The following is a 27,440-nucleotide window of genomic DNA, read 5'->3' as shown; positions in this document are numbered from 1 at the left end:
CAATTGTATTTGCGTAATAGCTGCTTACTTGTTGCGGGTGTTCCCCATTTAATTCAATGGGGAGGTAAAACCTGCAACATAGTAGCAGATGCTGCGTTTTTTGCCGTGGAATAGCAGCAATTTTGCCGCAAAAAAACTCAATATAGAAATAAAAAAAATCTTATACTTACCCAGAATTCTGTTTCTTCGTTCAGGCCGGCCTCCTGGGATGACGTTTTATCCCATGTGATGACCGCTGCAGCCAATCAAAGGCTGCAGCGGTCACATGGGATGAAACGTCATCCCAGGAGGCCGGACAGCAGGACGGCGGAGGGACGCATCGCCAGGGCTACGTAAGTATGAATCTTTTCTTTTTTTTTAGGTGCAGTTTTCCGCAGCGGACATTCTGGTCGAAAAACTTCACCACAATTTGTTGCGTTTTTTCGGCCAGAATTTACTGAGGCGCACAGGGCGGATACGCTGTGTGCTTTTACGCCGCGTATATATCTGCCCTGTGTGAACATAGCCTTAACCGCTTTGCGCGCCACGACCTAATAGCACGTCGTGGTACAGGGGGTGATGTATGGAGCGGGCTCACACGCTGAGCTTGCTCAATATGCTGCGGATGTCAGCTGTGTTTTACAGCTGACACCTGGGACTAACGGCCAGGAACAGCGATCGTGCTCCTCCTGGTCATTTAAACCCACAAACATTGCGGTCAATGTAGACCGCAGCATCTGAGGCATTAAAAAGAGGGGGGCGGCCACCTCTGACAGCTCATCGGTGCCCCCACATTGTGATTGTGGGGTGCTGATGGTTGTCATGACAGCCCAGGGGCCTAATGAAGGCCCCCAGGTCTGCCTTCATACCGCCACTGTTAAGCCCTGCCCGTTGCAGGGCTTAACAGAAGCCTGTAAAAATGACAATGTACTGCAATACATTAGTATTGCGGTGTATTGTACCAGTGATCTAACGATCTCTGGTTCAAGTCCTCTAGGGGAACTAATAAAATGTGTAAAAATAGTCAAATAAAGTTATTAGTAGTGAAAAAAATATATGTATATATATATATATATATACACCACCGTTCAAAAGTTTGGGGTCACTTAGAAATTTCCTTATTTTTGCAAGAAAAGCACAGTTTTTTTCAATGAAGATAACATTAAATTAATCAGAAATACACTCTATACAGGGTGGGCCATTTATATGGATACACCTAAATAAAATGGGAATTGTTGGTGATATTAACTTCCTGTTTGTGGCACATTAGTATATGGGAGGGGGGAAACTTTTCAAGCTGGGTGTTGACCATGGCGGCCATTTTGAAGTCGGCCATTTTGTATCCAACTTTAGTTTTTCAATGGGAAGAGGGTCATGTGACACATCAAACTTATCCAGAATTTCACAAGAAAAACAATGGTGTGCTTGGTTTTAACGTTACTTTATTCTTTCATGAGTTATTTACAAGTTTCTCTTTGTTTACAGCCATTGAAATGTCGCAGAGGTTAACACGTGAGGAGCGGATAGAAATTGCGTTGATGTCTGGTGAACGCAGTACCCGGGTCATTGCAGCAGATTTCAATGCAAGACACCCTACGAGACCACCCATCTCCCATGCTACAGTTTGCAAACTGCTTGCCAAGGACAATGACCCAAATTATGCAAGAACTATTTAGGGAAGAAGCAGGCAGCTGGTATTCTATCTGTAATGGAGTGGCCAGCGCAGTCACCAGATCTCAACCCCACAAAGCTGTTGTGGGAGCAGCTTGACCGTATGGTACGCAAGAAGTGCCCATCAAGCCAATCCAACTTGTGGGAGGGGCTTCTGGAAGCATGGGGTGAAATTTCTCCCGATTACCTCAGCAAATTAACAGCTAGAATGCCAAAGGTCTGCAATGCTGTAATTGCTGCAAATGGAGCATTCTTTGACGAAAGCAATGTTTGAAGGAGAAAATTATTATTTCAAATAAAATCATTATTTCTAACCTTGTCAATGTCTTGACTATATTTTCTAGTCATTTTGCAACTCATTTGATAAATATAAGTGTGAGCTTTCATGGAAAACACAAAATTGTCTGGGTGACCCCAAACTTTTGAACGGTAGTATATATATATATATATATATATATATATATATATATATATATATATATATATATATACATAGAAACCAGCATAGAATATAGTAACGGCACCAGGACTTCAAGGCAGATGAAAAGCAGGCTGGATTTATTCACCTCAAACACAGCAACGTTTCGGTTCAACAAGAACCTTTCTCAAGCCATGGCTGTGTTTGAGGTGAATAAATCCACCCTGTTTTTCATCTGCCTTGAAGTCCTGGTGCCGTTACTATATTCTATGCTGGTTTCTGTCTAAAAAGAAGGGGAATTGATTCATCCCCTGGTGACGAGCACATGGCCTGATTTTTTGGAGTCGTGTAGTGCTGTGTTTACTTGCTCTTGCTGTATATATATATACATATATATATATATATATATATATATATATATATATATATATTTATTTATTATTTTTTTAAAGTGACAAACAATGCCCTTTTCCCATGTTTCCTCTAATGTAATGTAAAAAATAAACAAAATTGGTATTGCTGCATCCAAAAAAAGTCTGAACAATTGCAATATAGCATTAATTGAATGAACGGTGAATGAAGTAAAAAAATGTAAGACGTTTTTTAGTTAACTAAGCTGTCCAATAAAATGTAATAAAAAGTGATCAAAAAGTTGTATGTACCAAAAAATGCTACCAATAAAAACTACAGCTCGTCCTGCAAAAAATACGCCCTCACACCGCTCAATCGACGAAAAATAAAAAAAGTTGTGGCTCTCAGAATGTGGTGAAACAAAACAATTTTTTTTTAACAAGTAGTTTTAAAAAAAAAGTAATAACATATATATATATATATATATATATATATATATATATATATATATATATATATATATATATATATATAAACTATATAAAGCTAAATATCACCATAATCGTATTGAGCTACAGAATAAAGTTAAGTTGACGTTTTTACCGCACAATGAAAGCCGTAAAAACTGAAAAAAACAATGGTGGAATCACAGTTTTTTCCAATTTCAGCCCTGCAAAAAAATTTCTTTCAGTTTCCCAGTACATTATTTGGTACTTTAAATGGTGCCAATAAAAACTACAACTCCTCCCTCAAAAAATAAGCCCACACACCACTCTATTGAAAAAGAAAAAAGTTATGGCTCTTGGAAGCCGAAGAGTGAAAAACGAAAATGAAAAAGCAAAAAATGGCTCAGTCCCGAAGAGGTTAAGGGCCACAGTGCTAAACCAGTGCTATGGCTTCTTCATTTTCACGATTAGTGGGGGTCCCGGCAGTTGAAAATAGGAAAACCGCTTTAACCCCTTCCCGGCCACCCCACGTAGATTAACGGGTTGCAGAGCTGGTCCTTGTGCCTTCAGCCCGTTACTCTACGTGTGCTCCTAACAGAGCACACAGGCGCTCCTCGCAGCCCGGCATCTCCCAGTAGAGGCTGCTACTAGCAGCCTTAGTACTGGAGGAAAACATCGGGTCGGATCACAGCGGTGATCCGAACCAATTAACCCCTTAAATGCGGCAGTCAATAGCGACCGCCGCATTTAAGTTGTTATAGCAACATCGGCACCCCGCTACGCGATTGCGGTGGCCGATTGTTGTGGGGGGCGATTGCTATGGCAACCGGAAGCCTAACAAAGGCATCCGGTCTACCATCTGTTGAAGGCGATTACGTCCTGCCAGAGGCAGGACCTAATATGCCTCCTGTCAGTGTGAAACTGACAGGTATAATACCCTGCAATACATAAGTATTGTAGGGTATTATAATAATGATCCAAAAATCGGATCTTTAAGTCGCTAGTGGGATTAAAAAAAAAAAGTAAAAAAAGGTTTTAATAAAATGTACAAAAGTAAAATGTCAAAATAATTACATTTAAAAATCACCGTTTTTCCCTTATAAAGTTCTTTATTATTAGAAAAAAATGAAAAAAATAAAATAAAAAAAACTATGCATAATTGGTATCGTCGCGTCCATAACGGCCTGAACTATAAAAATATAATGTAATTTATCCCGCACGGTGACCGCCATAAAAATAATAATAAAAAAAAACTGTATCGGAATCGCTATTTTTAGTCACTTCAGCTCCCAAATAATTGCATAAATAGGGATCAAAAAGTCGTATGTACCCAAAAATTGTACAATAAAAACTACAGTTTGTTCCACAAAAAACAAGCCCTCACACAGCTTTCCTGATAGAAAAATAAAAAAGTTGTGGTTCTTAGAATATGGCGACACAAAAATAAAATAATTTTTTTAAAACCGTGATTTTATCGTGCAAACACCGTAAAACATAAAAAACCTATATACATATAGTATCGCCGTAATCGCATCGACCCACAGAATAAATTAAATATGTTATTTATAACGCACAGTGAACGCCGTAAAAAAAAAAGAATAAAAAACAATAGAAATTTTGACGACCTAATTACACTAAATTCAGCAAAAAACCTATGGGAACAAAATGCTCACTATACCCCTAGATAAATTCTTTTTAGGGCTGTAGTTTCCCAAATGGGGTCACTTCTGGGGGATGTCAACTGTTTTGGTCCCTCAGGGGCTTTGCAAATGCGACATGACACCCGAAAACCAATTGAGTAAACTTGAGCTCCAAAAGCCAAATAGCGCTCCTTCCCTTCTGAGCCCCGCTGTGTGTCCAAACAGCTGTGTATTACCACATATAGGGTATTGCCGTAATCAGGAGAAATTGCTTTACAAATCTAGGGGCGCTTTTTCTTCTTTATTCCTTGTAAAAATTTATAATTTCTAAGTTTTATTAGAAAAGTTTAGATTTTCATTTTTATAGACTAATTCCACTAAACCCCTGTGGGGTTAAAATGTTCCCTATACCCCTTGATAAATTCCTTGAAGGGTGTAGTTTGCCAAATGGTGTCTTTTTGGGGGTGCTTCCACTGTTTTGGCACCACAAGACCTCTTCAAACCTGACATGGTGCCTAAAATTTATTCTAATAAAATGGAGGCCCCAAAATCCTCTAGGTGCTCTCTTGCTTCAGAGGCCGGTGCTTCAGTCCATTACCACACTAGGGCCACATGTGGGATATTTAAAAAAAACTGCAGAATCTGGGCAATAAATAATGAGTTGCGTTTCTCTGGTAAAACCTTTTGTGTTACATAAAAAAATTGATTTTCCAACAAAAAAAAGAAATTTGTAAATTTCCCCTCTACTTTGCTTTAATTCCTGTGAAACACCTAAAGGGTTTAAGAAACTTTCTAAATGCTGTATTGAATACTTTGAGGGGTGCAGTTTTTAAAATTAGGTGACTTATGGGTGTTTCTAATATATAAGGCCCTCAAAGCCACTTCAGAGCTGAACTGGTACCTATAAAAATAGGTTTTGGAAATTTTCTTGAAAATGTGAGAAATTGCTGCTAAAGTTCTAAGCCTTGTAACGTCCTAGAAAAATAAAAGGATGTTCAAAAAACGATGCCAACATAAAGTAGACATATGGGGGATGTTAATTAGTAACTATTGTGTGTGGTATTACTATCTGTCTTACAAGCAGACATTTAAATTTAGAAAAATGCTAATTTTTGCACATTTTCTCTAAAGTTTGGTGATTTTCACAAACAAATACTGAATTTTTTGATCACATTTTTCCACTAAAATACAGTACAATATCTCATGAGAAAACAATCTCAGAATCGCTTGGATAGGTAAAAGCATTTCCAAGTTATTACCACATAAAGTGACACATGTCAGATTTGAAAAAATTGGCTGCGTCCACAAGACCAAAATAGGCTCAGTCCTGAAGGGGTTAAGGTAAAAAAAAATCTTGCCTCCCTGCAGTTCGACAGTCATACATTTTTGTAAAAATATTTATTGTTTTAACTGTATTTTGTTTTTTAACCATTTTGGGGTACATACATAAGTTAGTTTACTATACAGCCATTAGCTGAGGCAGCCATGTGACATGATGTCATTTGGACGTAACATCACTGCAACCAAGTCACAAGATAAGTGGCAAGAAATTTTTACAGTATTTTACAGACCTGTTTTTTTTTTACTAGTATTTGTATTTTTAAACATGGCACTGCCATAGCATTGCAACAGTGTGAAATTTCTGATCTGCTAGGTCCTCCCCGGTCAACTGTAAGTGCTATTTTTGGAAAGTGGAAGCATTTAGGTGTAACAACAGCGACGAAGCGATAGACCACCAAAAGTCAAAGATCGAGGCCGAGAGGTGTTCAAGCTTGTAGCCTATTCTCTGTTACATTACTTACTACAATTTTCCAAACTGTGATATCAGCAGAAGAACTCTGTATCAGGAAGTTCATGAAATGGGTTTTCCATGGTCGAGCAGCTGCACACAAGCTTAAGATCACCATGTGCATTGCCTGCCGAGCCTGCTGCCACTGTGAAGCCTGCTGCCACTGTGAAGCCTGTTGCCACTGTGAAGCCTGCTGCCACTGGACTCTGGAGCAGTTGAAGCATGTCCTCTATATTGATAATTCACGGTTCACTATCTGGCAGTTTAATGGACGAATCTGGGTTTGGCGGATGCCAGGAGAATGTTACCTACTGGAATGCATAGTGCCTAGTGTAAAATTTGTTGCAAGAGGGATGATAGTCTGCAGTTGTTTTTCAGGGTTTGGGCTTCGCAAAATGAAAAGACATGTTAGGCATTTGTGTGTGTAAGAGTGTGAGTTTTTTATGTGTATGGACCTTGACCCTGACACGGGAGGCCGCACGAGGATGGCACAGTGATGGAGGCAGACACTGTATAGTTGAAAGATACAAGACTTTACTCCGGCGGGGGCAAAAAGCGTAATGTTACAGGCAGTAGTACTTAGCGTAACGGTTACAGGTTAGGCACATAACTTGGCGGTTGAAGTCACTGAAAGGCACTTAGCTTGGCATTTACAATCTCTAAGAGGCTCTAGCTTGACGGTTACAACTCTGGTAGGCACATGACTTGGCAGCACAGTCACTGTTCTTTTGTCCCTTTCTAATGCAGGGTAATTAGGCCTTCACTCGCCCAATGTACAGTATTATGCTAAAAGTGATCAGAAACAACTCGCAGGATCCACTCTCACAGGACCTCTTTTAGTCACAAAGCTCTCGCCCAAGTCATACAGCAGTCCAGTAGGGTCAAGACACTGGAAGCTCTATGTACGGGACATCGTCCCTGTGCACAAATTAAAGTCTATAAGGACATGACTTTGCCGTGGAGGAACTTGAGTGGCCTGCACAGAGCCCTGTCCTGAGCCCCATCTGACACATTTGGGGTGAATTGAAACACTGATTGCGAGCCAGACTTTCTCCCCCAAAATCAGTGCCTAGACCTTACAAATGCTCTTTTGGCTGAATGGGCACAAATTCCCACAGACACACTCCTAAATATTGTGGAAATCCTTCCCAGAAGAGTGGAGGCTGTTGTAAGTGCAAAGGGGGCCCCAACTCTATAGTAACTCCCATGGTTTTGGAATGGTCCAACAAGCGTAGGTGTGATGGTCAGGTGTCCGCATACTGGATTACCTAAAGGATTACCTCAAGATTGTATGTGTGTATAATATGGTGGAAACAAGGCAAAATTATCATTTGCTATATAACAGTGCTATCAACAAGTTTTATGAAAATTTCGTCTAAAACCTTCCAACAGTGGATTGTAAATAAACCTGTGTTATATTCTGAATTTTCATAAAAAAATACTTGTTCCTTTACAAAAAACTGCTTACACCTGTGTTGTTATCTTATGCAAAACAGCATTTATTTAGCTAGTGTTGCCTACAAACGTTATATATCATTGGAAAAGCTGGTTAAACTGGAATGATTACCTCAAAAGTGAAGCAAGAGGCATAGAGAATCAAAAGGAAGTCAGTTGTCTTTTATTGTAAGTCTTGCCATAAGGTGCAGCAGAATGGAGAAGAATATATCTATTATATATCTTTGAAAGTTTGTTTGAAGCCCGATTTTTTATTGGTTTAAAATGGATCACGTCATCTGTAAGCCATAACAACCAATCAGATTGCTGCTTGGATTTTTAATACCTGCTTTGGAAATTATAAAAGCTTACCTGATTGGCTGCTGGTAGGGATGTAACAACCAGAGTGATGTCACACTGCTGCTGCTGACATCATAATCTGCCTCCCGGTACATTATTCAGAGACCAGACACACATCTAATACACCGCCTGCTGCCACCAGACTCCACATCCGGGAGAGGACGCACAATATTCCTCACAAGACCGTACTCCAGTGGCGTAGCTATAGGGGTCGCAGCGGTCGCAATTGCGAACGGACCCAGAAGCCAGGGGGGGCCGCAGCCCCCCGCACCACATCAATGAAAAGTTACTATAGTAACTGGGGCCTATGTAATAAACTACACGGGCCCTGTTACTATAGTAACTGAAAGTACTTACCCCTCCTCTTCCTGGAGCGCATCGGAGGTTCTGACGTCACAGTGCTGTGCGCAGCGTATAACGTCACGATTCTATGCGCTGCGCACAGCATCCCGACACTTGATGAAATGAGGACCTGCGGCCGAAGAGGAGGTAAGTTTAATTTTAGTGTCTTGCTGATGGGTTGGGGTCAGACACCCGGGACCCCCGCTAATCAGCTGTTTTTAAGGGGTTGCAGACGCTCGTACGAGTGTTACTTCCCCTTCATTCCGGTCACTTTCTCACACCGAATTGCCGACACGGACGTGTCAGCGATTCACTGTGTGAGCAAGTGAGGGAAATGAAGGGGAAGCAGCACTCGTGCGAGCTCTGCACCCCCTACAAGACCGCTGACTGGTGGGGCTCCCAGGAGTGGGACCCCGACCCATCAGCTATTGATGGCCTATACTGAATATAGGCCATCAATGTTTAGGGCAGTGGTTCTTAACCTGGGTTCGATCGAACCCCAGGGGTTCGGTGAGTCAGTCTGAGGGGTTCGGCGGAGGTCAAGACAGACACCCGACTCATATGATTCGTGATGACACGCCCCGCTTAGCCATCATTGGCTGCAGGTGATCACGCAACATCGCTTGGCCTAGTAGTCGAATTGTGACTGTCGTGATGGTACGTCGTGTGATTTCTTTCTTAATATTTTAATCCCTTCATACTAACTATGTCGAGCAAAAAAAGAAAGTGGTCGGACGAATATGTACAATATGGATTCACATGTATAACGGAACGTGATGGGAGTCAGCGTCCTAACTGCATGATTTGCAATGCTAGGTTGAGCAATTCTAGTCTAGCACCGGCAAAACTAAGAGAACACTTCCTTAAGCTGCATGGAGATGGACAATACAAGAACACAACGCTCGCTGAATTCAAGGTGAAGAGAGCCAGATTCGATGAAAAGGCTACTCTGCCTGTTCTCGGCTTTGTACCCATCAACAAACCGATCCTCACAGCATCGTACGAAGTTGCTTACCTGATCGCAAAGCAGGGCAAACCACACACCATTAGTGAAACACTCATAAAACCAGCTGTGTTGAAGATGGCGAATATCATGCTGGGAAAAGCGGCTGAAGTTAAGCTATCCCAAATTCCTCTTTCAAATGACACCGTTAGCGACAGAATAGAGGACATGAGCAAAGACATCTTGGCTCAAGTAGTTGCAGATCTGATTTCAAGCCCGGCAAAATTCAGCCTTCAACTCGACGAGACCACAGACGTTTCCAATCTAAGCCAGCTTGCTGTATTTGTGCGCTATGTGAAAGACGACGTGATAAAGGAAGATTTTTTATTTTGTAAACCTCTTACGACAACAACTAAGGCAGCCGATGTGAAGAAACTTGTGGATGACTTCTTCAAAGACAACAATCTTTCGTGGGATATGGTTTCTGCAGTTTGTTCGGACGGAGCTCCAGTCATGCTGGGAAGAAAGTCTGGTTTTGGTGCGCTAGTGAAAGCCAATGCACCACACATCATTGTTACGCATTGTATTCTGCACAGGCATGCGTTGGCAACAAAAACCTTTCCTCCAAAACTGGCAGAAGTATTAAAAATTGTAGTGGAATGCGTGAACTATGTGCGAAATAGTGCTCTGAGGCACCGCATCTTCAGTGAGCTGTGTAAAGAAATGGGCTCTGAATTCGAGGTACTTCTGTACCATTCTAACGTTCGGTGGTTATCCCGGGGACAGGTGCTGAATCGTGTTTTTGCCGTGCGTGTGGAATTAGCCCTGTTTTTGCAAGAGCACCAACATCGTCATGCAGATTGCTTAAAAAATTCTGAGTTCATTCTCATTTTAGCGTACATGGCTGATATCTTCGCAGCTCTCAATCATCTCAATCAACAGATGCAGGGCGGTGGAGTCAACATCATCGAAGCAGAAGAAAACCTGAAGGCTTTTCAAAAAAAGCTATCGTTATGGAAACGACGAACAGAGAACGATAACTTCGCAAACTTTCCCCTGCTGGACGACTGTGTAAGTAAGATCGAAGATGTATCTGGAATCGGAGACATTTCTGTACCCGCGGAACTGAAGCAAGCAATTGCCACGCACTTAGATGAGCTTGCAAAGTCTCTCGACGGATACTTCCCTACAAGAGAGTCATATCCAGCATGGGTGAGACAGCCGTTCACGTTTAGTGTTGAGACAACAGATGTCAATGATAAATACCTCGATGAAATCATTGAAATTCAGCAGAGCCACGTTCAACAGCAACTCTTCAGAACAACAACGCTCTCAACGTTTTGGTGTCAACAAATGGTAACGTACCCTGTTATTGCTAAGAAAGCTCTGGAGATTTTCATACCGTTTGTTACAACATATCTTTGCGAGCAATCCTTTTCGAGGATGCTGGACATAAAAACAAAGAAAAGGAACAGACTTTGTTGCGAAAATGACATGAGAGTGGCACTTGCCAAGGTGAAGCCACGCATTTCTGAACTGGTCTCTGAAAGGCAACAGCAGAAGTCACACTGATTTCCAGTAAATATTCATTATTATGTTTTTGTTTTTGTGTGAAAATCATGTTTTAATGGTTTTGTTCTTTGATCACTGATGTTGATGCACGGTTCATTTTGTGCACCAGTAAAATATATACCTATGTTTTGAATTTTATTTTTCCAATTAAGAAGGGTTCGGTGAATGCGCATATGAAACTGGTGGGGGTCAGTACCTCCAACAAGGTTAAGAACCACTGGTTTAGGGACTGGACAACCTTTAAAGCCTACAGTGTGCTAGGCTTAGATACAGGGCCCCAGCTTATACTGCATAAGAATACTGTCTGCTGGACCAAGGCTTAGATACAGGGCCCAACAAACAGTATCACACATGCACATGGGCCCTGTATCTAAGACCCTGTTCACATCACCGCTGCCCTTCCGTTGAGAGGTTCCGTCTGGTTAACCCCTCAACGTAAAAGCAAACGGAAACCTTAGCTTCCGTTTGCATCACCAATTATCTCAATGGTGATGGAAACTTTGCTAATGGTTTTGGTTTGTCACCGTTGTGAACGGGTTCCATTGTTTTGGCAGAATCAATAGCGCAGTCGACAATGCAAAACAACGGAACCCTGCCACAACAGAAATCTTTAGCAACGTAAAGGAGGCTTCAGTTTGCCTTTCTGTTGAGGGGTTAACCTGACGGAACCCATCAACGGAAGGGCAGCGGTGATGTGAACAGGCCCTTACTAATGTTTTTTTTTTTACAGGTTCGGTTGTTGGACTACGTCGGATTCGAGGACTACTTCGATGACGGCTTTTTTATTTTCAATAAAATGGTTGAGGGTTGTGTGGGGGTGTTTTATTTCAATAAATCTATTTTTTCTATGTCTTTGTATTTTTTTTTTTACTTTATCGCTGCCAACTTACTAATGGCCACTGACAGATTGACAGCGGCCATTACTAAGGCGGGGATTAGTGTTAGCCAGTGAAAAGGCTAACACTAAACCCCATTATTACCCTGGTACACACCGCCATCAGGGGTGCAAGGAAGAGCCGGGTACGATTCAGTACCCGACCATCTGTAGTGATGGTCGGATACTGGGGTGACCGCAGGCTGGTATTATTAGGCTGGGAAAGGCCAAAAACAGTGGCCCTTCCCACTCTGGTAATGCTAGCCTGCTGCTGCTGTGTTGTATCTGGCTGGTTATGAAAAATGGGGGGGACCCCACATAATTTTTTTTTTTTAATATAAATAATTGGACAGCACGATGTTGGGTTCCACCATTTTTATAACCAGCCAGATAAAACATAGCAGCAGCAGCCTAGCATTACCAGGGTGGGAAGGGTCACAGTTTTTGGCCTTTCCCAGCCTAATAATACCAGACTGCGGCCGCCCCAGTGCCCCTCTGTCACTGTTATCCATTTTATTGAGAATAAAAAAAAACGCAGTTATCGAAGTAGTCCTTGAATCTGAAGTGGTCCAACAACCGAACTTGTAAAAAAAAACACAAAAAAATAACTAGTATCACGTCAAAAAGGAAAATAATTATTATTCTTACCTTTCCTGGGTCCAGCGCTGGAGCTGCAATGTCAGCGAGCTGGGCTCTATATCTAATCCAATCATGTGTGATACTGTCTGCTGAGCCACTGTATCTAATCCTATCATGTGTGATACTGTCTGCTGGGCCCCATATCTAATCCAATCATATGTGATACTGTCTGCTGGGCCCTATATCTAATCCTATAATATGTGATACTGTCTGTTGAGCTGTGTATCTAATCCTATCATGCGTGATACTGTCTGCTGAGCCACTGTGTCTAATCCTATCATGTGTTATACTGTCTGCTAAACCACTGTGTCTAATCCTATCATGTCTGTTGAGCTGTGTATCTAATCTTATCATGTGTGATACTGTTTGTTGAGCCACTGTATCTAATCCTATCATGTGTGATACTGTCTACTGAGCCACTGTGTCTAATCCTATCATGTGTGATACTGTTTGTTGAGACACTGTATCTAATCCTATAATGTCTGATACTGTCTACTGAGCCGCTGTATCTATTCTTATCCATTGCTTTAGGGTAAGTAGTGCTATAGATATGCTGTCTCATATATATATATGCACAAATTCATACACGCACACATTTTTTTGGGGGAGGCACATTTGGGGGAGGCACAGTATGTATTGGGGCTATTCCCCCTGCTGTTTCATGTCCTTAGTGACGCTCCTGGCCGCTCGTGCTGCATTGTTGGATCACTTAGGAGACCCAACGATGCAGCTGAAAGCTGCGGGCCATCGGCCCTGAGAAGTTTTTTTTGGGGGGGGCGGGGGGGGGTGCCCAAGAAGAACGTTTGCATCGGGGCCCATGAGCCTTTAGCTATGCCCCTGCCGTACTCCATCTCCTGCTACAAAGAGAAGCCATCTCTGCTGTGTTTTCCTGGGACATGATCAGAGCAACTTCCTACATGTAACATGGAAGACATCACAGTCCTTCTACTATACTGGATAAAGGTTAGTATATATAGGCAGGTTGTATATTTTGGTATATTTGCCAACAACCCCGTTTTGTAGGAGACAGTCCAGCAAGCCGGGTTAGGAATGGTGGTGTTTATGCAAATTTGTGTTTTTAGGCAGAAAGAGGGCGAGTCATCAATGCTTTGCTACTATGGATTTGGGTTGATTGGTAATGATAAATAGTACGGGGGAGGGGTATGAGTGAGATTATAACCTATTTGTTCATCCACACTCTAACGCTCTGTGCTGTAACGGGACGTCTCTGTAATGGAAATGTCTCCAGATTTATTATGGACACCAGGAGCGTAGCTAGGGGGGGGCAAGCGGGGCATGTGCCCCGGGCGCAGTTCAGAGGGGGGCGCCAGCGCCCCCTCCTCCTGCACTATAATTGTACCTGTGTCGCAAGGACACCGGTACAATTAGAAGCAATGAATGACCGGGCACGTTCCGTGCCCGGCCATTCAGCGCCTTCCCACGAATGAAGCGACTGGTACCTTTTGTACCAGTGACGCTTCCGTCGATGAAAGGCGCTGACTGACTGGCAGGGAAAGTCATCCTGCCCAGCCAATCAGCGCCTTTCATAGACGCTGTGTTCAACCCCCTGGAGACCTGCGCAGAAGAGAGCAGGTCTCCATGGCTGCCGGACGGCGTGGGAGAGGGAATAAGGTGAGTTTGAAATTTATTTATTTTTATTTATTTTTTTAAATTGTAATAGAAGTGTGGCTGTATCTGCGGGGGGGGGGGGGGGGGACTTTGTCTACACGGGGGACTTTATCTACGGGGGGTGTCTATCTACAGGGGGACTATATCTACAGGGCTGGGCTATATACAGGGGGACTATATCTACAGGGCTGGGCTATATACAGGGGGACTATATCTGCTGGGCTATATACAGGGGGACTATATCTACAGGGCTGGGCTATATACAGGGGGACTATATCTACAGGGCTGGGCTATATACAGGGGGACTATATCTGCTGGGCTATATACAGGGGGACTATATCTACAGGGGGGCTATATACAGGGGGACTATATCTACAGGGCTGGGCTATATACAGGGGGACTATATCTGCTGGGCTATATACAGGGGGACTATATCTACAGGGGGACTATATCTACAGGGCTGGGCTATATACAGGGGGGCTATATACTGGAGTGGGCTGTCTATAGAGCACCATATACAGGGGTGGGTTATATAGTATATAGCCCCCTGTAGATATAGCCCACCCCTGTATATGGTGCTCCATAGATAGCCCACCCCAGTATATAGACCCCTCTGTAGATATAGTCGCCCTGTATACAGCCCAGCCCTGTAGATATAGCCCCCTGTAGATATATTCCCCTGTATATAGCCCACCCCTGTATATAGCCCACCCCTGTAGATATAGCCCCCCTGTGTATAGCCCCCCTCTGTAGATATAGCCCCCTGTGTATAGCCCACCCCTGTATATATAGCCCCCCTGTGTATATCCCAGCCCTGTAGATATAGCCCAGCCCTGTAGATATGGTCCCCCTGTAGATATGGTCCCCCTGTAGATATGGTCCCCCTGTAGATAGCCCACCCCTATATATAGTCACCTGTAGATATAGTCCCCCTGTAGATATAGCCCACCCCTGTATATAGTCCCCCTGTAGATATAGCCCACCCCTGTATATAGTATCCCACAAATAGCTCCCCCCCTATAGTGCTCCACAGAAAGCCCACCCCTGTATATAGCCCCCTTGTACATATAGTCCACCCCTGTATATAGTGCTCCACAGATAGCCCACCCTTGTATATAGTATATACAGGGGTGGGCTATCTGTGGAGCACTATATACAGAGGTGGACTATCTAGTGGAGCACTATATACAGGGGTGGACTATATGTACAAGGGGGGGCTATATACAGGGGTGGGCTATCTGTGAAACACTATATACAGGGGTGGACTATATGTGGAGCACTATATACAGGGGTGGGCTATATCTACAGGGGGGCTACATACATGGTTGGGCTATCTGTAGAGCTCTATATACAGGGGTGGGCTATATCTACAGGGGGCTATATACAGGGGTGGGCTATCTGTAGAGCAATATATAGGAGGAGTTATTTGTGGGACACTATATACAGGGGTGGTCTATATGGGGGCACTATCTACAGGGGCTCTATGGCAGGCACTATCTACAGGGGGCTCTATGGCAGGCACTATCTACAGGGGGCACAGTGTGTGTGTGTGTGGGACACGGTGTATGGTGCTATTATAATTAGAGGTGCAGTGTTTGGCGCTATTATATTTAGGGGCGTAGTGTGTGGTATAATGATAACTTTATCTTCATTTATAGGTGTAGAAATGTTGGTAAAGTGAGAAGCTGAAGACATCTGAGCAGCAAACTGCAGAAATGGGCTGTGACCGGGAGAAGTCATCATAGAGGTCTGGACCGGATGGAGAAAAAGAACTAGAATCTGAGACGTCACCGGTGAGTCACCTAATGTAAATGTTTATTCTGCCTCTAATCAGCACTGTAGTCACTGTATGATCTGCAACGAGAAGATGGGTGGTATGATTATGATAGGATTTATTTTTGTGAAACGGCATCTCCCAGCATATACTTACCATTGTTCGGGCTATGCTGGGAGCTGTAGTTTTACGCCGTACAAACCTATACGGCAGGGGTTGCACTAAATTGAGCTGTATTTGTTCTGGGGCTGTATATATGTACCGAGCTTGGTTCTGGTGTTGTGTATAGAACCATATTGCTTGTGAAATGTACAAATAATTTTATGCTCGCGTTACATAAAAAGAAATGACACGTCGATTGGTAGAGAAAACAAACACGGAGAGGGGGAATGAGATGTCGGGAAAGAGGTTGGGGGGGGGGCGCCAAACTGAATCTTTGCCCCGGGTGCTGGAGAACCTAGCTACGCCTCTGTTGGACACAATCCATTATAACTTTATATCCATGTTACAGACAATTCTTTTGGTTATTGATATAAATTAGACTTTCAATGTTAGTGTTTACTGAAAATTACAATGTTATATATGTCTCATAATGAGAGCCACTGTAGTTTATATGAGAAGAATGCATTGTGCTGGTTGCTATGGTGATACCAGCCGTCTTGTGCCTTATATGAGAACAATATGTTGTGCTGGTTGCAATGGCAGACATCTTGGAACTTATGGGAGAAGATTGAACCTCATTTAACACAACTGTCTAATAGAAAAACTGGATTTATTGACCATAGCAACCAATCACAGTGCAGCTTTCATATTTCCAGTGCAGTGGGGAAAAAAATGAAAGCTGAGCTTCGATTGGTTGCTATGGGCCACAGGATATGTTTTTCTATTAACCAGTTCAGGACCGGGCTATTTTGTGCCTTCAGGACCAGACACCGTTTAGCCATTTCTAGCACGTGTTAGTTAAATGGCTATAACTTTTTTATTTGTTGGGCTAACGACGTGATTTTTGCGAAGTTTTTTCCGTAGACAATGCAGGTTTCATTTTTGATTGTTTTTATACGCACCTTTTTTGCTATTTTAGAATTTTTATTCATAAAGTTTGAAAATAATAGTAAAAAAAGAAGCTTTTTAACGTTTCAGCTATTTTTTTTAGTAATAACATAGTTTTACCCTAAAATAGACCTTTTATTTGTGATCGTCATTGTCTACCGTAAATCTTAATATATTACATGTCTATATTAGGGTAATTGGGTCAGCGCTAGCTGATTGGCAGGGGGGGGGGAAAGTTTTTTTTGGGGTGGGTGTTTTATGTGCATTTATTATTTCATTTTTTTTTGCACTTTACTTTATTATTTTTTTATTACTATGGTCTGTCCCCCAAAGGTCAAAAACGACCTTTGGGGAACTTTATATATTTTTTTTCTCTTTCTTTTACACCATGTTTTTCCACTGTAACTGGGGCTGCGATTGTCACTAATAGGGCTGTGCTGGGTCTAGTTAGACCCAGCAGCAGTCTGCCACTAACGGCACCCGCCGATCATGTGACCAGTCACATGATCACCGGGAGGAATAGAGACAGCGCCGCTGCTGCTGTCTCTATTCCTATACACAGAGTTCGTTGAGCGCTGTGTAAAAAGACATCGGAGAAGACAGTGTCCCCGGCAGTCACTAACAGCCGGAGACCCGACATTCAGCTGCCCGATCGCGCGGGCAGCAAGTTAAAACCCAAGCCGTAAAAAGTCTATGGCTCGGGTTTTAAGGACCCTGACCGCTGGCCGTAAAAAAATACAGCCAGCGGTCGGGAACCAGTTAAACAGTTTTGATAAATGCGGCTCAATGTGCTGTGCTGTGCTGGTTACTATGGTGACGGCAGCCATCTTGCTAGGCTGGGTTCACACGAGCATGTTACGTCCGTAATGGACGGAACGTATTTCGGCCGCAAGTCCCGGACCGAACACACTGGAGGGAGCCGGGCTCCTAGCATCATAGTTATGTACGATGCTAGGAGTCCCTGCCTCTCCGTGGAACTACTGTCCCGTACTGAAAACAAGATTACAGTACGGGACAGTTGTCCTGCAGCTAGGCAGGGACTCCTAGCATCGTACATAACTATGATGCTAGGAGCCCGGATCCCTGCAGTGTATTCGGTCTGAGACTTGCAGCCAAAATATATTCCGTCCATCACGGATGTAACATGCTCGTGTGAACCCAGCCTTACAGTCAAAGGCAGTTGGTGCAAGCAGCCCGATATTGGATAGAACTATATAAGGTGTGTTTGTTTGAAGCCCGATCAGGGAATAGCTATTTTTAATTGGGCATTGAACAAAGTTTGCCTCCTTTTGCGATTTTTGATTGGATTAAAAATCGCTTTGAATTTATACTGAAATTTACTTTTCACTGCCATTCACTTTTCAATTTGCATCGAAGTACACACTTGCCTGATCGGGATTTTTGATTGATTGAAAAGCTAACCAATAGCGATTTTTGATTGGTTGAAAAACAAACCAACACGATTTTTGGTTGGTTGTAAAACAAATCAGTAGCGATTTTTGATTGGATTGGACATTTCACAAAGTTTGCCTCCTTTTGCAGATTTTGATTGGTTCAAAAGTCACTTTGATTGGTTGAAAAACAAACCAATAGCGATTTGTGATTGCATTGGACATCGAACAAAGTTTGCGTCCTTTTGCCAAGTTTAAAAGTCACTTTTACTGAAATTTACTTTTCACTGACCATGGCTCCCAAAAAAAAAACTCCTGAACAAAGAGAAGGTCGACGCTTGGCTCAAAGAATACATCGAGCAGCAGAAACGCCAGAAATCACCAATGCTCGGCTTGAAGATCAAAGATTGCGACAAGCGACCACAAGAGCTGAAGAAAGACCTCAAGCAACTGATCGTCACGTTCGAGCACAAGGCGCAAGAAATATTGTTTCTCAACGAACATCTTTGGATTGCATGAACAAAGCTGCTATGCAATACGATCAAACAATTGAATATGATCTGCACGTCTTGGTCAATATTGGAAACATGGATACGACCTGTGAACATTGTGAAGCCCAGAAGTGGAAGTCAGAGCCACCTGGCATGTGCTGCTCTCCTGGCATTGTTCAAGTACCCCCCACTTACTGCAACACCAGAACCACTCGAGTCACTGATGACTGCGAACACTCCCTAAACCAAGTAATTTCTGTGAAATTTGAGGCGCTACAACTCTTGCTTTCAGATGACTTTGTTTGGTGTGAACGAAATTCGAGAGAGAGGCTTCATGCCCACCTTCAAAATTCAGGGACACGTTTGCCATCGACTTGGATTGCTCCTGCCATTGCCCAATGAACCAAAGTTTCTTGCAGATTTATTTAATGGGCGATGAAAAGCTTCAAGTTCAGCAATGACAGAGCAACGTCCCTGGAACTCGGGCCGACATTTTGCTGGAACTGCAGCATATGCTTCACGAACATTACTTTTTTGTTGAGATATTCAAGAGCTCTTTGGAAATGATGACTTCGGATAACTACAAAGTGGTCATCAAGGCTGACCGAAGGCCAACAGGAGAGCATGAGCGGCGATACAACGCACCAACTGTCAATAAAGTTGCTGTCATCATCGTTGGGGAATTTGAAAATCGGGATATTGTACTGCAGAAGCGTGATAATCAACTGTAGAGAGGTTCTGAAGCCCATCGATCATATGACGCACTTCAGTACCCACTGATCTTTTGGCAAGGCGAAGAGGGATACGATATTCAAATCTTCCAAACAAATCCAAGTACCGGAAATGTTACCGCCGGGAAAAATGTTTTGTGCATGGCCTTCTACGCCTATCGAATTATGATGCGGGCGAGCCATTCAAATCACTTCTTGATGTGCCAAAATCTTTTCCATCAGTTATTGGTTGATATGTATGCCAAAATCGAAACGGAGCGACTTCGCTTCATCCGTTTCAATCAGAAGGCATTTTGCGCTGAAAGCTATATCCACCTTCGAGATGCTGTCATCAACGATGGAAACACGAGCAATGTTGGTCAGATGGTTATCTTGTCTTCCAGCTTCACAGGGAGCCCTCGACATATGCACGAATACACTCAAGACTCCATGACATATGTGCGAAAATACGAAAGGCCTGACCTGTTTATTACTTTTACGTGCAACCCAACATGGAAAGAAATTCACCAAGAGCTCTTGCCAGAACTATCGGCAACTGATAGACACGATCTGGTAGCCTAAGTCTTTCAAAAAAAGATTATCAAGTTCATGAATGTCCTCACGAAGGGCAAGGTATTTGGAGAAACTCAATGCTTCACGTGCACAATCGAATGGCAAAAACGAGGTTTGCCTCACGCACATATACTGATCTGGCTGAAGGAGAAGATCCGACCAAATCAGATCGATTCTGTCATTAGTTCAGAGATCCCAAATGCACAAGAAGATCAAAAGCTCTTCGACATCATCATGAAGAACATGGTCCATGGACCATGTGGAAGACTGAATCCAGGCTCCTCATGCATGAAAGATGGCTTTTGTACAAAAAGATTCCCAAGAATGCTGATCCATGAAACTCAGTCTGGAAATGATGGTTATCCACTTTATCGCAGAAGAAAAGTGGGAGAAGGCGGGTTCATTGCATTGATGAAGATGAAGATTGCCAATAGTTACCAGGACATCAAGGTCGACAACAGATGGATTGTACCCTACTAGCCATTTCTTTCCAAGACCTTTCAATCTCACTTCAATGTTGAATATTGCAACTCAGTTAAGGCGATCAAGTACATCTGCAAATATGTTAACAAAGGATCGGATCAAGCAGCATTTGGCATGGAAAGTCAAGGAAGAACAACTGATGAAATCAATCGCCAAGAAGGACAAGAAAGAACAATTGATGAAATCGATCGCTTCCAAACTGGACGTTACATCAGTAGCAATGAGGCTGTATGGCGAATTTTGGACTTTCCAATTCACGACCGCTATCCGACACCACGCTGAGAGCATTCCTCAAGCTTTGCCAACAAGATGACTTTGCAACAACACTCCTATACTGCGATGTTCCAAAGTATTATACGTGGAATAAAACTACAAGAGTTTTCAAGCGAAGAGTCCAAGGAACACCAGTTGAAGGTCATTTTGGAATCAAGTCAAATGATTCTCTTGGCAGAGTCTACACAGTGCACCCAAACAACCACGAGTGCTTCTTCCCCTCCGGTTGCTTCTTCACAGAGTAGCAGGCCCGACATCATTTGTTAGCCTCAAGACTGTTGGTGACCATGTTTGTACAACCTATCGGCAAGCATGTCAAGAAAGGGGACTACTTGAGAGTGATTCTCATTGGGACAAGACTTTAGAGGAAGCAGCAACCTGCCAATTACCAGCAAGCTTACGAAACCTATTTGCTGTCATACTCATGACGTGTGGAACATCCAAGCCACTTGAACGTTGGGAAAAGTACAAAGAGCACCTCTCGGAGGATGTTCTTCTGCAAGCACGATGGCAAAACCCGGGACTCCAATTGGACAGCTGTACTCCGCAAATGTTCAACATGTCATTGATCCTACTTAAAGAAAAGACCCTCATGATGGTTGGAAAGGGACTTGAGCAACTGGGACTTCCCCCGACGGAAAGGAACAACGATGAAAGACTTGGATGGGAATTGCTTTGAGAAACAAGATATGACATGAGCGTTCTGGAGACTTATCTTACAACGAATGAACCTCTTTTGGTTACTGACCAAACGACAGCGTACAATCAGATCTTGGACATGGTTGTGAAAAACACCAGTGGTATTGTCTTCTTGGATGCTCCTGGCGGAACAGGAAAGACGTTTGTCATAAACCTGTTGTTGGCAAAGATCCGACGACAATCCAGGATTGCTCTGGCTGTTGCTTCCTCAGGCATTGCGGCAACATTGCTTGATGGTGGCAGAACTGCGCATTCAGCGTTCAAATTACCGCTCAACTTGACTCGAGATGCGTCTCCTGTTTATAACATCAGCAAAGGTACTGGCGTGGCAAATGTCCTGCAAGAATGTTTGACGATTGTCTGGGATGAATGCACGATGGCAAACAAGTTGGTGCTTGAATATCTGGATCGAACTCTGCAGGACTTGCGTGGAAACAATACAGTCATGGGAGGTGTCATCTTGGTGTTGGCCGGTGATTTCCCTCAGACGTTGCCTATTGTTCCAAAGGGAACACCAGCAAACTAATTGAAAGCTTGCTTGAAGCAGTCGGTGTTGTGGAGGCATGTGAAGAAGATGAGTCTGACTACCAATATGCGAGTTCATCTGAATGGAGATGCCACAGCTGGTGAGTTTGCCAGCAGATTACTCAATCTGGGGAATGGAGATGTTCAAGTTGGCAATGGGATGGATCTGATCAGCTTCCATGATAATTTCGCAAATTTTCCCAAGTCGGTTGAGGAGCTTACAAACAGTGTCTTTCCCAACATCGCCTTCAACTACAGAGATCATGAATGGTTATGTCAACGGGCAATACTGGCTCCAAAGAATGATTCTGTGAACGACATCAATCAGCAAATTCAAATGACTCTGCCAGGTCAAGAAAAGCTGTACAAGTCCACCGACACAGTTATTGACCCCAATCAGGCGGTGTACTATCTGACAGAATTTCTCAACTCTCTCGATTGATGTTGAAGGTTGGCTCACCTATCATGCTGTTGAGAAACATTGACGCTCCGAAACTTTGCAACGGGACGAGGCTGTGTGTCAAGAAGTTGATGGATCACGTCATCGAGGCCACCATACTAACAGAATGTACCAAGGGGGAAGTTGTCTTTATACCTCGCATTCCACTCGCTCCAAATGATGTTCCTTTCGAGTTCAAGTGGCAACAGTTCCCAGTACACCTAGCCTTCGCAATGGCAATTAACAAGGCTCAAGGTCAATCCCTGAAAGTGGCAGGAATACACCTTCAAAGTCCCTGTTTTTCCCATGGGCAACTACAGTGAAGGAAATAAGTATTTGATCCTTTGCTGATTTTGTAAGTTTGCCCACTGTCAAAGACATGAACAGTCTAGAATTTTTAGGCTAGGTTAATTTTACCAGTGAGAGATCGATTATACAAAAAAAAAAACAGAAAATCACATTGTCAAAATTATATATATTTATTTGCATTGTGCACAGAGAAATAAGTATTTGATCCCTTTGGCAAACAAGACTTAATACTTGGTGGCAAAACCCTTGTTGGCAAGCACAGCAGTCAGACGTTTTTTGTAGTTGATGATGAGGTTTGCACACATGTTAGATGGAATTTTGGCCCACTCCTCTTTGCAGATCATCTGTAAATCATTAAGATTTCGAGGCTGTCGCTTGGCAACTCGGATCTTCAGCTCCCTCCATAAGTTTTCGATAGGATTAAGGTCTCTAGACTGGCTAGGCCACTCCATGACCTTAATGTGCTTCTTTTTGAGCCACTCCTTTGTTGCCTTGGCTGTATGTTTCGGGTCATTGTCGTGCTGGAAGACCCAGCCACGAGCCATTTTTAATGTCCTGGTGGAGGGAAGGAGGTTGTCACTCAGGATTTGACGGTACATGGCTCCATCCATTCTCCCATTGATGCGGTGAAGTAGTCCTGTGCCCTTAGCAGAGAAACACCCCCAAAACATAATGTTTCCACCTCCATGCTTGACAGTGGGGACGGTGTTCTTTGGGTCATAGGCAGCATTTCTCTTCCTCCAAACACGGCGAGTTGAGTTAATGCCAAAGAGCTCAATTTTAGTCTCATCTGACCACAGCACCTTCTCCCAATCACTCTCAGAATCATCCAGATTTTCATTTGCAAACTTCAGACGGGCCTGTACATATGCCTTCTTGAGCAGGGGGACCTTGCGGGCACTGCAGGATTTTAATCCATTATGGTGTAATGTGTTACAAATGGTTTTCTTGGTGACTGTGGTCCCAGCCGCCTTGAGATCATTGACAAGTTCCCCCCGTGTAGTTTTCGGCTGAGTTCTCATTTTGTATGTCTTCCATTTTCTTACTATTGCACCAACAGTTGTCTCCTTCTCACCCAGCGTCTTACTTATGGTTTTGTAGCTCATTCCAGCCTTGTGCAGGTCTATGATCTTGTCCCTGACATCCTTAGAAAGCTCTTTGGTCTTGCCCATGTTGTAGAGGTTAGAGTCAGACTGATTAATTGAGTCTGTGGACAGGAGTCTTTTATACAGGTGACCATTTAAGACAGCTGTCTTTAATGCAGGCACCAAGTTGATTTGGAGCGTGTAACTGGTCTGGAGGAGGCTGAAATCTTAATGGGTGGTAGGGGATGAAATACATATTTCTCTGTGCACATTCAAATAAATATATATAATTTTGACTATGTGATTTTCTTTCTTTTTTTTTAATATATATATATATAATCTATCTCTCACTGGTAAAATTAACCTAGCCTAAAAATTCTAGACTGTTCATGTCTTTGACAGTGGGCAAACTTACAAAATCATCAAGGGATCAAATACTTATTTCCTTCACTGTATATGTTGCTTGCTCCAGAGTCGGCACTGGAAAGAATCTCTACATCTTGGCACCGGATCAAAAGACAAAAAACATTGTTTACAAGAAAGCGTTGAAATAGAAACATGCAGTCCTAAATCAACACTATATAAATTTCTAATAAATATATTGCTTCATTTCATTTCTTTTATGCTTCCAATAACATTATTTACACTCTCTAGCAATTAAATTCATATCGAGAGGTAGCATTTAAATTCATACTGAGAGGTATTTAAATAGTGAGCTTTTACTCTATCTATACCATAAGTCAACCTCCCGAGCAACGCCGGGTATGAAAGCTAGTGTGAGATAAAGTAATGATAATGGAGGCACATATTTTTACGGATGTCCTATCAATAATCAAGTTGAAGAACACCACAGACAACCTCTACCAAGCCCAAAAAGGCAGCATACAGGGAGCAATATACTATGTTCTTTGTCTGGAACAGACCTGCCTGAAATCATTACAATGCTTATCCCCTTTTCCTACAGACAAAGACAGTTATATGGCAACCTGTAGTGAGAGGCCCCTTAGCTTACCGTACCTCCCAACTTTTAAGTATTGCAAAGAGAGACAACTTTATGCGTCACAGCAATTTTTGTTACGTTAAACCGCGCCACTAACCCTGCCCAATCCTCTCCCATACAAACCCAGTTCAGCCCACACAGTATAATACCCCATAGTTCCTCCCACAGTATAATGCTCCCATAGTGCCCCCCACACAGTATCACCCCCTTATAGTTACTCCCTACACAGTATAATACCACACATGCCGTACCACAATATAATGCCTGCATAGTGCCCCCACATAGTAGCATGCCCCTATAGTGCCTCTCCACACAGTATATTGGCCCTATAGTGCCCCCCACAATATCATGCCCCCATACACACAGTATAATGCCCCCATAGTACCTCCCTTACACAGAATAATGCCCCCAGTGCCTCCCCACAATATAATGGCCACATAGTGCCCCCTCACACAGTATCATTCTCTCATAGTGTCTCCTCACACAGTATAATACCCTTACTGCCTACCCACACAGTATAATGCCCCCAGTGCCTCCACACACAGTATAATGCCCCCATAGTAGCCCCCCACACAGTATCATGCCCCAATAGTGCCCCAGCATAGTATAATGCCTCTATAGTGCCCCCACATAGAATGATGCCCCATAGTGCCCCAACACAGTATAATGCCCTGATAGTGGCCCCCAAACAGTATAATGCCCCATTGTTGCCCAGCACAAAGTATTATGCCCCCATAGTGTCTAACAAAAATAATGACGTAAATACTCACCTAGCCCCGTTCGCACAACGAGTGGACGAGATCCTCTGGTCGGTGCGTAGCTCAGCACAAACAGGCGTGATGTCGTCACTGCATTGTGCTTGTCTGTGCAAAGCCGCTCACGGCTGGCATTACATAGTGAATGGTGGAGCAGGGTGCTGACAGCTCCCTGCTCTGTTATTGGAATCAACTGTATTTGCATCCGGAGGACGAAGATGCAGTTGAAACCAGGACATGCTGCTGGCCTCCTGTTACCGCAGGACACTAGGAATGTGTCTGAAATGTAACAATTTGATGATGTAAATAACTTAAGGCAGTTGTTATAGAAGACAAGAATTCTCATGGGAGGGTGAATTCAAAAGATTATTTCTTGGTTCAGTTAGGCCTCATTCAGACGGCCGTGTTCGGTCTGTGATATACGGACCATATGTTGTCAGTATTTCCCAGACCGACCACAGTTCAGGGAGTTATAGTTATATATGATGCTAGGAGTACCTGCCTTCCTGTGAAAATACTGTCCCAAACCGTAATCGTGTTTTCATTACGGGACAGTATTCCCGCAGGGAGGCAGGGGCTCCTAGATTCATAGGTAACTATGATGCTAGTAGCCCGGCTCCCTGAACTGTGCTCGGTCCGGGAAATACTGCCGACATACGGTCCATATATCATGGTCTGAACATGGCCGTCTGAATGAGACCATAGGGTTCAGTTATTTTATTGCAGAAAAGTGTGAAATCCGCAGTGAACATCCAGAACAAAATACGCATCTTGTGTATTTGAAAATCTGCAGCATGCTCTGATTTCCATGGGGAATTTTTTTTTATTAGCATGTGGATGAGTTTATTTAAATCTCATCGACTTGCCTGCAACAGTCTTCTGCTGATGATTTTCCACCCGCAAATCCAGATGGAATATTCACAAAAAATTTGATATGTGTGCATGGGGTCTCAGGCTGGATTCACACATGGCGTATTTGTTGTAGATTGTGATGCAGATATTTTAACCATAGCCAAAAGTGGATCCAGGAAGAAGGAGAAGTATAAGTTTTTCCTTTATATTTCCCATTCCTTTTAAAACCACTTCTGCCTCAAAAATCTGCAACAAATACGCAACAAATCTGCAACAATATCTGCAACAAATACGCAATTTTTGAATCTAGTCTTATACCGTGAAAGTAGTAAGGTTTTTAAATTGTCCTTCAGGGTATATGCACACACAAAATCAAAAACGATTTTCAGCTGTTTTTTATTCAAAGTCGTGTTTTTCACAGCGTTTTCTGCGGCTCCAAAAACAGCTCAAGAAATGACATGTACTTCTTATTTGCGGGCATTTTTTTACGCGGCCATTTTTCAAAACGGCCGCGTAAATAAATGCTCTGTCGGAACAGAAAGCTGTTTTGTCCATTGAAATCAATGGGCAGATGTTTGGACGCGTTCTGCTTCTGATTTTTTAGCCGTTTTTCGGGCATTTACGGCTCGAAAAACGGCCGAAAATAAGCCGTGTGGACATACCCTTACTGAAAATCTTCTGTGGCAGAAATGTATTCTATACATCTGAATGGGGTTGTTTTCTGCAGTATGTGAATGAGATTTTTATAAATGAAAATCTGCAACATTTCCTACACTGGAAATCTGTTGCTTGTGAGTGTACCTGAAAGTGATTGTCCCATACCTCCCAAACATCCTGGATTCAGCGGGACAGTCCCGGATTCCGGGCGGTGTCCCGCTGTCCCGGGCGGCCAGTGGTATGCCCCAGTATCAACTTTATCTGCATCCTCAGGACGCAGATGCAGT

General features: G+C 43.1%; 1 protein-coding gene, 1 long non-coding RNA gene and 1 pseudogene across 3 annotated transcripts in view; all 3 read left to right on the top strand.

Annotated features, from left to right (window-relative positions):
* The window catches only part of LOC142658058 (uncharacterized), a 204,097-nt gene extending 202,335 nt beyond the window's left edge, over positions 1 to 1,762 (top strand). For both annotated transcript variants that reach the window (XR_012850027.1, XR_012850026.1), the window contains one exon: positions 1,465 to 1,762. This is a non-coding gene — a long non-coding RNA (uncharacterized LOC142658058). The remainder of the gene's footprint in view (positions 1 to 1,464) is intronic.
* A 7,374-nt stretch (positions 1,763 to 9,136) lies between these two features.
* On the top strand, positions 9,137 to 13,607 carry LOC142657469 (protein FAM200C-like). Its single transcript, XM_075832503.1, has 2 exons — positions 9,137 to 10,923; positions 13,541 to 13,607. Exons 1-2 carry the CDS (start codon positions 9,137 to 9,139, stop codon positions 13,605 to 13,607), a joined length of 1,854 nt encoding a protein of 617 aa, XP_075688618.1.
* Positions 13,608 to 19,665: 6,058 nt separating this feature from the next.
* On the top strand, positions 19,666 to 24,443 carry LOC142657468 (uncharacterized; annotated as a pseudogene).
* The last annotated feature ends 2,997 nt before the right edge of the window (positions 24,444 to 27,440 follow it).

Source organism: Rhinoderma darwinii, chromosome 7 (genome assembly GCF_050947455.1).
Source record: "Rhinoderma darwinii isolate aRhiDar2 chromosome 7, aRhiDar2.hap1, whole genome shotgun sequence".
Lineage (NCBI taxonomy): Eukaryota > Metazoa > Chordata > Amphibia > Anura > Rhinodermatidae > Rhinoderma > Rhinoderma darwinii.
This window is presented reverse-complemented; position numbering and strand designations above follow the sequence as displayed.